General features: G+C 54.1%; 3 protein-coding genes across 3 annotated transcripts; 1 reads left to right on the top strand and 2 right to left on the bottom strand.

Moving 5' to 3' along the window:
• Positions 1 to 853: 853 nt before the first annotated feature.
• EAH_00032060 (hypothetical protein, conserved) lies at positions 854 to 7,781 on the top strand (the record flags this gene model as incomplete). Its single annotated transcript, XM_013396010.1, has 12 exons — positions 854 to 2,533; positions 2,744 to 3,016; positions 3,360 to 3,680; positions 3,783 to 3,837; positions 4,004 to 4,089; positions 4,536 to 4,572; positions 5,348 to 5,427; positions 5,650 to 5,955; positions 6,121 to 6,636; positions 6,921 to 7,132; positions 7,255 to 7,324; positions 7,455 to 7,781. 12 exons carry the CDS (start codon positions 854 to 856, stop codon positions 7,779 to 7,781), a joined length of 3,963 nt encoding a protein of 1,320 aa, XP_013251464.1.
• A 13-nt stretch (positions 7,782 to 7,794) lies between these two features.
• On the bottom strand, positions 7,795 to 9,986 carry EAH_00032050 (hypothetical protein; the record flags this gene model as incomplete). Its single annotated transcript, XM_013396009.1, has 3 exons — positions 7,795 to 8,210; positions 8,864 to 9,369; positions 9,976 to 9,986. 3 exons carry the CDS (start codon positions 9,984 to 9,986, stop codon positions 7,795 to 7,797), a joined length of 933 nt encoding a protein of 310 aa, XP_013251463.1.
• Positions 9,987 to 12,491: 2,505 nt separating this feature from the next.
• On the bottom strand, positions 12,492 to 12,729 carry EAH_00032040 (hypothetical protein; the record flags this gene model as incomplete). Its single annotated transcript, XM_013396008.1, has 1 exon — positions 12,492 to 12,729. A coding segment is annotated over one exon (238 nt), but the record flags the coding sequence as incomplete, so codon positions are not given.
• Between the last annotated feature and the right edge of the window lie 43 nt (positions 12,730 to 12,772).

The raw sequence follows: 12,772 nt of genomic DNA, 5'->3' as shown, positions 1-12,772 counted from the left end.
CGCCCCCCCCCCCCCCCTAACAATTTAAGGGGCCCCTCGTGGGGCCCTGGGAGCCCCAGGGGGATTTAAGAGTCATCAGGAGGCCCCACTGGCCCTCAACATAGAGCAATGCATGCGTTGGCGATGTGTTGTCTGCATTGTTGCATAGTATTACGGTCTAGAGGGTGGTGGTTTAGGGTTTGTTAGTGCTGCACCTAGGGTTTAGGGTTTATATGCATGTCCTTTAGGATTAAGTAATACCATAATTATGATATAAATATTAACCAATTGTTGTCTTCTCATTGAACGTGAGCTGTCTGTACACCCCGGGGCCTCCGCCGGCGCCAGCAGGGGCCCCCCACTGTGAGGGGCCCCAGGGGCCCCCCTAATAACAAATTCTAGTTGTTTAAATGTAATTTACTAAACTATATTGAACTAACCAATGAAGCACAGTTTTTCCTTGCTGGATACACACACATACACACACGCAAACAGAGGGGGCCCCCGGGGGGCCCCGAGAAGCGGCAAGGGGGGAGCAGCTGCAGCAGAAGCAGCAGCAGCAGCTGGTGCAGCAGAAACAATCTTGTATGGTATTTACTTGAAGCGAACGCCCAGCAGACGCGAGCAAACGAACAGCAGCAGCAGCAGCAGCAGCAGCTGGGTGGCTGCTACTGCAACAACCCCACCCAGTAACCACACGGCATGACTCCAGCAAGGCGAGGCTGTAAACTGCGGACGCAGCCGTAGCAGCAGAAACAGCTGCAGCAACCGCCGCAGCAGCCACAGCAGCAGCAGCAGCAACGGGGGCAGCAGCACTGGCGGCAGCAGCACCAGCGCCAGCTGCAGCCGCACCAGCAGCGGCTGCTGCACAACGATGGAGGCGCCTTCGCTGGATAGGGCAGAGGTAAGCCCTGCAGCAGCAGCAGCAGCACCAGCACCAGAAGCACCACGCCCCATTTCCGCTGCCGCTCAAGGTACACCAAGGGCCTCGGATGCAGAGACTGTTCAAAGAAGCAGCAGCAGCAAACAAGCTGAAGCAGCAGATAGCCGCAAACGTGGGGGGCCCTCAGCTGCTGCAGACGAGCGGGTTGCGGTGCGCCGGCGTCGCAACTCAGCAGCAGCGGCAGCAAAACCAGCAGCAGAAACTCCAGCAACAGCAGCAGCAACAGCATCAGACACTGCATTATACGCTGCTGTAGCAGCAATAGCAACAGACGCTGCAGAAGCAGCAACAACAAACGCTGCAACAGAAGCAGCAACAGACTCTGCAGCAGCAACAGCAACAGACGCTGCAGCAGCAACAGCATCACACGCTGCAGCGGCAGCACCAACAGACATTGCTGTTAGGCGAAGCCCCGCTCAGTCTCCGCAAGCGCATAGGCTTGAGCCTAGTGCTGCTGCTCCTGCAGCAAGAGCCAGAGCAGCAAGAGCAGATCCAAACAGCCCCTCTCAGCCAACTGGCAGCCGCAGCAGCAACAGCAGCAGCAACACCAGAAGCGATGGCAGCAGCAGCAGCAACAGCAGCAACACCGGCAGCAGCAAAAGCACCGACCGTCCTGTGGATGTGGCTGTAGCCTCCAGGCCCACCAGTCCTTGTGTTCGTGAGGCAGCATCGCAGCAGCAGCAGCAGCAGCAACTTCCAGAGGCAGAAGGAGGCTCTGACACCTTTTACTCTGCCCCTCAAACTCCACGAGTGGCTCCAGCTGAGGCTACCTCAGCTGCAACGCCTGCTGCTGCGGCTGCTGCTACGTCTGCTGCTGCAGCTTCTGCGGGTGCTTCTCCTGCTGCTGCTTCTGGGCCTGCTGCTGGTGCTTCTGCTGCTGCTGCTGCACGGGTTGTGGATGGCGCTGCTTCCGGTTCCACCGAAGAAGCAGCAACAACGGATGCAGCAGCACCCGAAGCAGCAGTAAGAGCTACAGCGCCAGCAGCAGACGATGCCCTTCGCTTGACTGTGGACCCCTCAGGCTCTGTGCCCAGCCAGCTGCAACCAGCAGCAACAGCAGCAGCAGCAGCAGCAGCGTGTGGAGGGTGGCTAAACTCTCAGCCCTTTCCCTTCTCTCTCTTCGATACACAACTCGACCAGCAGCAGCAGCAACAGCAGCAGCAACAGCAACACCAGCAGCAGCTACACCCGTTTTATTGTCAGAACTTCGCGGGGAATGCCTCATCTCCGCCTCAAGCAGCAGCAGCAACAGCAGCAGCTGCTGCTGCCGCTGCCGTTGCAGACGGTCCCCCTGACTTGCCGTGGGACAGCAGCAGCAGCAGTTGCTGCTGCAGCAACAACTCCAGCAGCAGCACCAGATACACGCTAAGCGGCTCCATTGCTGCGTTGCTGGCTCATTACGCCGGCTGCGACCCAAAGGCCAACAGAATTGAGGACGCGCTGCTGCTGGTGCTGCGGCTGGAGAGTCTGCAGCAGCAGCAGCAACAACAACAACAACAGCAGCAGCAGACGCAAACAAAACAAGTAGATGACTTGCTGCAATGGAGGTTTGTGCTGCTTCAGGTCGGAGGCAACTTCGCGAAGTACCTAAGTGTTCTCCTGGCAGAGGGAGTGAGCAGCAGCAGCAGCAGCAACAGCAGCAGAAGTAACAATAGCAATAGTACCAGCAGCAACAGCAGCAGCAGCAGCAGCGGGTGGTTTGAAACGAACAGTGAAAGGCAGTATAGACGAGTTATTCAATCTAGATGTGGGGGCTAGGGTCCGCTTGCCTAGGGTTTAGGGTTTAGGGTTTAGGGTTTAGGTTGAGGGTTTGCTGTACAGGACGAGCTGGTGCTGCAGCAAGCTTTTGTATTGCCACTATCTCCCGCTGTTTGGGCGTATAAATCCCTCCAAAGAAAAGCAATAGAAATCTGCGGGCCTGGGGGCCCCCCATTGGTTGGTCAAGCTCCTGGTGCGGCTGCTCAGCAGCAGCAGCAGCAGCAACAACAGCAGCAGCAGCAACAACAGCAGCAGGGCCTGCCTGAGTGGCTGCAGGAGGGACTGCTCTGCACCACGAGTCTTTTCGTCCTTGTTGACGATGCCCCTGAGGCAGCGGTAAGGTCTCCCTTGATGGTTTAGGGTTTAGGGTTTAGGGTACTTGGGGCCCCTCTTGTGGGGCTCTTAGAGTTGCACAAGTCAGCTTGGGTCATTGTTGTGGTGCTAGGGTTTCCCGTATGGTGTTCTGGGGTTTAGGGTTACGGGCTAGGGTTTAGGGTTTAGGGTTTACGCTCTGCCTCTCTCTTTCGCTTTATCGAGAAGCTACGCACAGCAAGTCCTGGGAAGCTCCATGCAGAATTGCGGAGCAGCAGCAGCAGCAGCAGCACCAGGATTAGCAGCAGCAGCAGCAACAGCAGCAGCAATGCGTTGCTGCCTCTGTTGGTGTGTGCTGCTGCTGTAGGTGCACGTGAGGCCTCCTGGAGTCAGCAGGGGTTTGCTGCTGAATGGATTCTGCTTCCGCTTAGCCTGCGATGTCTTAAGCCCACCGCAGTGGGTGCAGCAGCGGCTGCCTCGCGCGCTGCTGCAGCACCTAATGCCGCAGTTGCAGCAGCAGCAGCAACAGCAGCAGCAGCAGCAAGAAGCGGATTCAGAAGAGCCGGCTGCCCTAGCTGCAGCTGGCGAACACACGCAGCAGATGCAGCAGCAGCAGCAGCAGCAAAGGTTGAGGGCAGCAAGACAGCATGTTTATACGCCTCTTTCGCACATACAAAAGAGTGATGTAGTGAGACAGACAAGGTCCCGCCCAAGTCACCGAGAGTTTAGGGTTTAGGGTTTTACATTATGGGTTTATGGTTTAGGGTTTAGTGTTGTGGAGGTGCCTCAGGTAGATGTCTACTGCGTCTACTGGGAAATGCGGAGAGCGCCTCAAGAAACCGACAGTAAGATCAGGATTAAGGGTTTAGGGTTTAGTGTTTAGTGTTTAGGGCTTGACGGGGGGCACTGGACGTAGTAAATGCAGCAAATGCAGCAAATAACCTGCCGCCAACGGAGCCAAAGGGCTTGGGGTTTAGGGTTTAGGGTTTAGGGTGTGGGGTGTCTGCACAGCGGTGTGCTACATGAACGTTCGGGTTGTAGACGATTCTCTTCCCGTGCCTCTCGAGCGCCACAAGGCAGCTGAATTCAGCCTACAGGTAAACAGCAGCAACTGCAATTCCCGTAGGGCCTAGGGTTTAGGGTTTGCGTTTAATGGTTAGGGAGAGCCTCCAAGGGCGCTCCTCGACCACCCTTTGAACGGAAGGCTTTCGTTGCTGACAGGCCCCCCGCTGCTGCTGCTGCTGCTGCTGATGGCTGTTGTACTGCTGCTATTGCTGCTTCTGTTGCTATTGTTGTTGCTGCTGCTGCAGCTGCGAGGGACTAGCGGCGGCGCCTCGCTGCCGTTTATGTTGGCGGGTAGCATCCTGCGGCTGCACAGAGTAGTGGTCTGCCCTTGAACCCCAAACCCTAAACCCCAAAGCTTAAACCCTAAACCCTAAGTTCTAGAAGCAAGAAAGTCCGTCTCCTCCGCGTTGTAAAGCGTCCAGGGTGCAGCGTGCGGCGTTTAGGGTTTATGGTTTAGGGTTTACGATTTGCGTTTCAGCTGCACTTCAAAGAGGGAGGGGGAGGCCGGTTCTTTGGTGATCTGTTCCCTACGTGGGCGACGGCGGTTAGGGTTTGGGGGCCCCTGGGGCCCCGTGCATTGCAAAAGGAAGAAGCTTTAAACCCTCAGCAGAAGCATCAGGCGCTGCTTAGTCTGCCGAAACACTAAACCCTAAAGCTAGCAAAAAACCCTAAGCCCTATAAAGCTAGCCCGAAACCCTACAGTAGTGAACCCTAGACGCAAAAGCCATCAGTAAACCCTAAACCCCCAAGCCATTAATAAGCTGGCAATAAGCTCTTAACCCTAGCCCCAATCCTAGACCCTAAAGCCAGCCTTAATCCCTAAACCATGGCAGCCCGCTAGCCATAGGAACCCCAATCGATTGGGGGAACCCTCCGCCCCAATCCGCCAGCCCGCATGAATGCGCCCTAAACCCTAAACCCTAACATCGAAAACCCAAGTACCAAACTCTAAACCCTTGACTTGTGAACAGGCCGCATGAAGGTAACGGGAGATAGAGGGAAGACGAGTTCTTTCTGCGAGGTCGATGTCGCCATTATACACTCCCTAAACCGCTTCATCAACAACATCTTCTGTACAGACACCGGTAAACCCTAAACCCTAAACCCTAATGCCTTGAAGGAGGGCTGCCTATGCATTCCCGAAAGTGAAAGACGCTGTAGCGGCCGCTCCAGCCTAAACCCTCGTCCAACCCCCGTGCAGCCCTTTGGCTTGGCAACACTTGAGTGCGAGATTCTGGGCTTTAGGGTGTAGGGTTTAGGGTTTAGGGTTTAGGGCTTGTGTGCTCCCAGTCTTCACTTCACGCTACACTGCGGACTTGAGGACCCTCTACCGCAGAGGGGAGGGAGCGTTTGGCGATGTTGTTGTCCGGGTATCCCTTTAATCCTGCTGCTGCTGCTGCTGGCTGCTGCTGCCACCCGCTGCTGCTGCTGCTGGCTGTTGCTGCATCTGGTATTTGCTGCTGCTGCCTTGGTAGGGTTGTATATAATTTGTGTTGTTGCTGCCGCTGCTGGGGCTTGCTGCTGCAGCGTAGGAGCAGCAGAAAGAGCACCAGCAACAGGAGATTTGCATGCTGTATAAATTGTCTCTTCAGGTCGTAAAGGCCTGCTACGGACCAGCCCTCAGTGCCTCATCGCCCCCGTCAAGCAGCAGCAGCAGCACGGCGTGCTGCTGCAGCTACTGGCTGCTGGTGGAAGACGCTTCGTGGGTGGGGGGTGGGGTTGCAGTAGTTTCTGTCTCCTCTTTGCTGCTGCAACACTTAGCCTGCTGCGGAGACAGCGCGCTGCAGCAGGGAGAATGGCTAAGACTGCGCAATGTCTCCTTCTTAAGACAAGATTTAAACGACAGCAACGGGGGCCTCTTGGCTGCTCTGGGGTGGACCTCCCCCGACAGGGCTCAGGTAACAAAACCTAAACCCTAAACCATCTCAATTCGGGTGAACCCCGCCGTCGTTTCCGAACAGCCTGCCAGCTGACGTGAACCTGCCGGTGCTCCATGGGCCCTGCTCATTGTGTTACTGCTGCTGCTGTTGTTGCTGCTGCTCTTTCTGCTGCTGCTGCTGCAGCTCACTCGGCTACCCCTTTGGTGTGCTGACGTGGTAGAGCGGCGCGCCCTCCTCAGAGAATCCAAACGCAAGTTGCAGCAATTCCGGCAGCAGCAGCAGCAGCAGCAGCACCTTTTGCAGCAGCAGCAGCAACACCAACAGCAGCATCTGCAGCAGCAACAGCAGCAAGAGCAGCAGAACCTGCTGCAGCAGCAACACACGGATGACCTGATGGATGAGGTTTTTGTGGACACGATGCAGTCGAATCAGCAGCAGCAGCAGCAGCAGCAAGAGCAGCAATTGCTGCAGCAGCAACACGGACAGCATCAGCAACAACAAATTTTTCAAAGCTCATGTGGAGCTGGTGGTAACGGGCCTAATCATCATCAGGAGCAGAAGCAACAGCTGCTGCAGGAAGAACAACAACAACGGCAGCTGCAGCAGCAGCTGCAGCAGCAACTACAGCAGCCACAAGGAGCTTCTCTCTCGTTGTGCTTTGCTTTTGCAGCTCCGCAGCATTATCGGGGGGTTGGGGCGGTAACCCGTAGCTGCCGGGAGCTCGCGCTAATTGCTGCCAAGGTATTATTTGTGCTTCACCTGCTGCTGCTGATGCTGCCTCTGCAGCAGCTGCTGCTGCCGGTGCTGCCTCAGCAGCAGCACGCCTGCTGCAGCTGTGCAGGAGTTTCTGCCGATGGTGCTGTCATACACTTGCCGCTGCGGCTCCTAATATTTTGCTGTTATTTGTATTGCTGCAACCGACTTCCCTCGTTAATGCTACATTTCTTTTGCGGCTGCTTCTGCTGCTGCTGTTGCTGGTTCAGCAGCAGGCTACGCAGGAGCCCGGCTTCACTGTGCTGCTGGAGGGAGTTGGCTTTTGGGGCTTTGGGGAGGCGGAAGGCCTCAATGCCTCAGACCCCTGCACATGGCTTGCTGCTGCATGCGTTGCGTGCTGCACTCCAGCACAACGTATCTTCAGCAGTAGCAGCAACACGGGCTGCTGCAAAACTTGCGGGCATGAAGACCTCGTGCTGAGGTACGCCCACTGCAGCAGCAGCAGTAGTAGTAGTAGCATCAGCAGCAGGTGTTGCGAGGGCGTTCAGATGGGTGGTGAGGGAAGATGGATTGGCGTTGGTGCTGTTTGTGTTGCTGCTGCAGCTACGATTTGCCGTTGCTGATGCGGGATGAGGCGGAGGCGGTGGTGTCTGTCCACCTTAGAGACCCCCACGTGCGGCACTGCAGCAGTAGCCTCATTTCATTGTTTTTGTTGCAATTGCGGGGCCAGGGGGGGTTTGTACGTTAGCTACGTGTGTAGTGGCTTAGGGGTTTAGGGTTTAGGGTTTGGGGTGTGCCTGCAGGGCTGCATGTTCTCCATCATCAGCGACGGTGGCATCGCGCCTCCCGCCTCGCTGCTGCGGCCTGAGGTGCGGGTGTTGCTACTGTCTCTCTTTAAAGGCCTTGCCTACCCTTATCAGCTGCAAACGCTGCCTACACACCCCAGCGCGCTTCCTGCAGATGACTCCGGCAGCAGCAGCACCATACAGGGAAGGCGGCATTCAGTGCTGCTGCGCTTAGTCAGGCAGCAGCAAACAGGAGAGCCACAGTGGGTGCTTGTGGAGCCCTGTCTCCTTAGCTACTCTATAGAGTCTATGCAGTGTACAGACAGCTGCAGTAAAGGGCCTTAACGATGCATATGAATCAAGAAGCACAACCATTTAATCTTTTAAAAATGCAAAATGTTCCTCCCGTTGCACGCAGACGGACAACCGTATGTGGAGACAGCCCAGATGCTGTTGCTGCTCCTACTGGCACTACAACTGCTTTTGCAGTTGCTGTAGCTGCAGCTGCTGCTGCTGCACCAGCTCCTATTGCTGCTGCTCTTGCTGATGCTGCTGAATTTGTGAGGCCTTGGGGGTAGCATTGCTGTGGGTTGCTGGTGCAATACGAAGTTGTGGGTGTGTCCTTTCCTCTTTTTTGTCTGGAGACAGGAGATCGCCTGAGACAGAGATCCCCTGCTGCTGCTGCTGGGAAGGCAGAAGTGGTGCTGTCGCTGCTGCTGCTGCAGTACACCCGAGAAACGATGCTGTTCCCCTCAAGGAGCATCGTCCACGTCCCTGGGCGTAAAAAACTGCATGCATAAGCCCCAGTGCCCCAGAAGCAGCAGCGGGAGACCCCCTGTACATGAGGCCCCTTGGTAGGGGAGCCCCCTCTACCTGGGGTTCCTAGAAAGGAGGGGGGGCCCCCCGTACCTGAGGCTCCTGGGGAGGGAAGGGGCCCCCAATAGGGGCCCCCAATAGGGGCCCCCAATAGGGGCCCCTGAAGCACTGAGTTGCATCTGAAGAGGAATATTGTGCACTTTTGGTAGGGAGAGGGGGGCCCCCAGGGAATACTCAATACACGTAAAGAAAAAAACGAAACAAAGAACACCTCTCGATACACCTCAAGATGTGCACAGGGATATGCATCAACGCAAGCTGTGTGCAAGCCTCATTCTAAATTTCGATTGAACGCAGATTGTATTGAATGCATTTCTAAACAATGCAAATTTTCAATGAGTACAAGATACATCTTCACACACACACATATATATATATATATATATATATATATATATATATGCATCTCTCTGGGCCCCCACACATGCTGAACCATGTCCTGCGCGTTAGACGAGGGGCCCCTGGGGGCCCCCTGTGCTTGTTGAATGCCCCTGAAGGGGGGGTTTAAATATAAATGGACTCTCCTACATGTTTCCAAGCTGTGAATGCACCGAAGATGCCAAGTAGGGAGAGGAATATCATGAGTGCGGCGAAAGTTCCTACAACCTGGGCCCTCTTCAGAACAGGGAAAGAAGCGCGTTGGGTGTATCTACGGCCTAGAGAAAATGCTAATTCCATTGTGCCTATAAATAAACAAATGATAAATGTCATGAAAAGCAAGAGGCGCACACTCATCGCCTTTCCGTCTCTCTCAAGGTGCGCGTTTAACTCTTGTACAGGAGAATTCAAAAGGGCTGCGGTTGAATCCTGTGCATCTTGAATTCGTGACAAAAGACTGCCATTCTTCTGGGATCCCTTCACACGCCACTCTGTTAAAGTCAGAAACAACAGCAATAACACCAACCCCACGACAATCGTCTTCAATCCCTTGTGACTAGGCATTGCAGACTCTGCAAAATCTGTAGGTACCGCAATTTCTTCAATTTCAGGAGACTCCCAGGCTCCATACGGCACCCCCAACTCCACATCGCCAACAGAAGCGGCGGCTAGTGAGGAACTGACAACAGCAGACGGGCCCACCGTGAGCGCCAGCAGCATACAAACAAGCATCAACAACCCCCCACGCTTCATCACTCGTACAGGGGCCCCCAGGGGAAGCCGAGTATCCCATGGGGCCCCCCGTACCCACCGGCCACACCACAACTTCGCGAGATCCTTCCCCATCGCCCCCGAGACAACTTTAGCTTAATGGAGGCACCGGCGTCGTCGGCCTAGGGCAGAATCAAGGAAGGCCGCTGAAGCTCCGTCTTTGCCGCTTTATACCTACTGTAATCTTAACACCAATGCAGAATAAAGATTATGCTTGCTAGCCCCGCAAGAGAACCAGCGGCAGCACGTCCCTGCAGTAGCAAATCGATGGGGGTGAGTCAGGCGGGCTAGCCTCGACCAAATAGGCCCAAATACTAGCAAAATACCTTTAAATTACTGCAAAAGACCCAACATTCCTCCAGAAAGAAAGAAACATACACTACACCAGCTGCATGCCCAGCTGCCGTGAGGATCGCCGCTCACTTAAGAATCCCTTGCCACGACGCAGATAGGCATGCCTGCTCGTTCGAGTCTACACATGCGGAAATTTAGAGAAAAGTTTATCCTTTTATACCCATTGAGCATCTTCTTGATTGTTAAATGCTTAGCAAACCCGCAGAGAAGTCGCGGGCTCAAAACAGCCCCGTCCGTTGCCGCGACCTGCAGCAGGGGCCTCCCTCCTACAGCCGTTCGGTAGCTGTCACTTGCCTTTTGCTCTTACTGCCTTCCGATGCTGTATCCTTTTTGATTATTATGAATGTTACTTTTGTGCTGCTATTTTCTTCACCCTGTTGACGTCCTTGGGGATTCACAGCCTATAGTACAGCCTACTGGCACTCCTCGATTGTAGCATGCTCTTTGCAGTTTGTACACGTATTTCAAGCTGCATGCACGCTGGCTGACGGGGGCCATGTACGTGTTTAATAAGTGCTTACAGTGTCCGTGCATGCACCAATAAGGAGGTCTGCGTGCACTTGCGTGTGGGGTTACTTTGTAGTGTACAGTCTGTGCCTTCGATCTTAGCTGAGGAGCCCCGCTAGCTGCAATGGAGTCAATGGCTCAGCGTGATACTTCTCCAAAAAGCAGCTGGTGTCAGTTTTACACCCCAAACGCCTTGGCCTTGGAGCCGCAAGGGGCTGGTGTAACGAGAGTATGCGATCTCCTATAGGAAGCGTCGTGAGTTTCTAGCGGGGGAAAATGCTTAATAAAGAAGTAAGAACGACATCAGATAGGGCGTGATTATGGGAAAGAGTCCCATGCCGTTTGGAAAGAAATGCTGGGGTGGGAAGGCAAATGGCGTTACATACATGAATTGAGTCCCAATGCAGGAACGAAGAATCATTATCTTAAACCATTAGTCGCACAACACTGGAGTTACAGTCAATTAACTCACACTGAGCATGATTGAGTTAGGATTTCCTTCAAGCATACAATAGAGCGCCTATAGGGCAAAAACTACGTTAAGCGGCTACGAGGAAGGAGCCACCATCGAAACCATTAACCTATCCGCATCCACATTGCGTGGTTGAAGTGGTCGAAGCGATGCCCTTGCAGAATCCAGAAACTGCTTCTGAGCGGAACCTGCGCAGTGATAGGTACACAGGAAATAAGAGAAGATCCTGAAAAGGGACTCGAGTGATGCTGAGGCTATCTACAGACGGCCGGGGAAAAGCAAGAGGGGAACCTCACAGAAAGGTAAAGGGGTGCTCTCACACAAGGCCAGGATAGGTAGTCATAGCCAGAGCGGATCTTTGCTTCCAGATGTCCTGCATTATAGGCCAGCCTGCGAGGGCATCGGCCCTCGGGCTTTGTCGAAAATTGAAAGCACTTAATGGGCCAGAGGTTCAGGTCGACCGCTGGTACGCTCATAGTATACGGAAACCTCAAGGGTTGCAAAACGGCAAATTTCAAGGATGGACTTTTTTAGCACGAAGAATGCAACAGGGTCTTCATCGCTGGTGGACCTACCTGTGTACATCTCGGTGACAACCTGTGGTGTGAACTGCTATCGCCCACCGCTGCTACTACATGTTACGGTATATGTAGTGCACGAGCACTACAAGAGGCTCTCCGCTGACCCTTCCACGAGAGATTAAAATCATGTTGCATTTTTCCTGCTAAAGGAATCCATCCTTGAAATCTGCAATTATGAAACGGTTGAGCGGTATACTGTCGGCCTGCCAGCTGTCAGCCTGCCAGCTGTCAGCCTGAACCTCTTGTAACCAATATTCGGCCCATTTATGTGCTTTCAATTATCGACATAGCCCGACGGCGGCGGCCCACGCCGGCTGGTCTAGAATGCAGGACAGCTGGGAGCGAAGGTCCGCTCTGGCTACTTATCTCAGCTCAGCGTTATGTGAAAGTGCCTTTTACCTTTCTGTGTGATTCCCCTTTCGTGTTCCCCAGATCCCTTGCAGATTGCTTCAGCGGGTCTCTACAAATCTCTCTTCAACGGCTTCTCCTATTTCTTGCCGGCCGATAACTGCCCATATTCTGCCCTGAAATAGTTTTCTGCATTCTGCTTGTTCATCGCCCTTGTCGCAGGAGGTTAGCGTGGCTAGGGAGATCAGGACTATGTAGGAGGGCGTCAACAAGCTAGGCTATTACGCCCTGTCCTAATCAGTGTTTGTAGGGAGGCGTTGATATTAGCTTGAAACGTAGCTGGCGCACCCTTGGGTTCAAATGGCACAACCATATATTCGAATAGCTCCAATACGGAGCGGAAGGCAGCCTTCCACCGGGTTTCCTTAGCCATACGGATGGATATGATGAAAGCCTGCTTCGAGTAGAAAAACATTTAGCTCCCCCAAGCATCTCTAGTATACTTTGAATAGGACGCAGTGAAAAATCCGGGGATATCGTGAGAGCTAGATATTAACTACCATACTCATCTTCCGCCCCCCTGAACCCTAGTTTCGTTTATCGACCATGATAGTAGGAGCGCAGATAGGGGAGTACGTTGGTTCTATGCACCCGTTAGCGAACAACTAAGCTAACTACTCCTGGTTGAGAAAATTCAGCTGATATGGAGTCATGCGATAGATGACAGAATTTGCATGTAGTTTCCCAGGCACCAGTAAGATGTGATTATTATGCGGGAGCTTCGGAGGCAACCCAGCAGGCAGGGTGCCACGGAAGACCTATCGTTGCGCACTCAACACCTCGAGTATCCCGAGTGGAGTATCCTGTGACTGCCAACTCCAGCCATTCGTCGAAATGCGAATACTCGAGGTTAGCCGTAGACCACGGTGACTCGTCTTCGTCCTCAGCCCTTGTCGTGAGAGCGGGGCCTACACGGCTGGCCCGTCTGGAGCGTGTGGTGTAGTTCCTGGTCAGCGCTCACAACAACGCCCCTTGGCGTTCATTCCTAA

Source organism: Eimeria acervulina, genomic scaffold, assembly GCF_000499425.1.
Source record: "Eimeria acervulina Houghton genomic scaffold, Eah_scaff307, whole genome shotgun sequence".
Lineage (NCBI taxonomy): Eukaryota > Apicomplexa > Conoidasida > Eucoccidiorida > Eimeriidae > Eimeria > Eimeria acervulina.
This window is presented reverse-complemented; position numbering and strand designations above follow the sequence as displayed.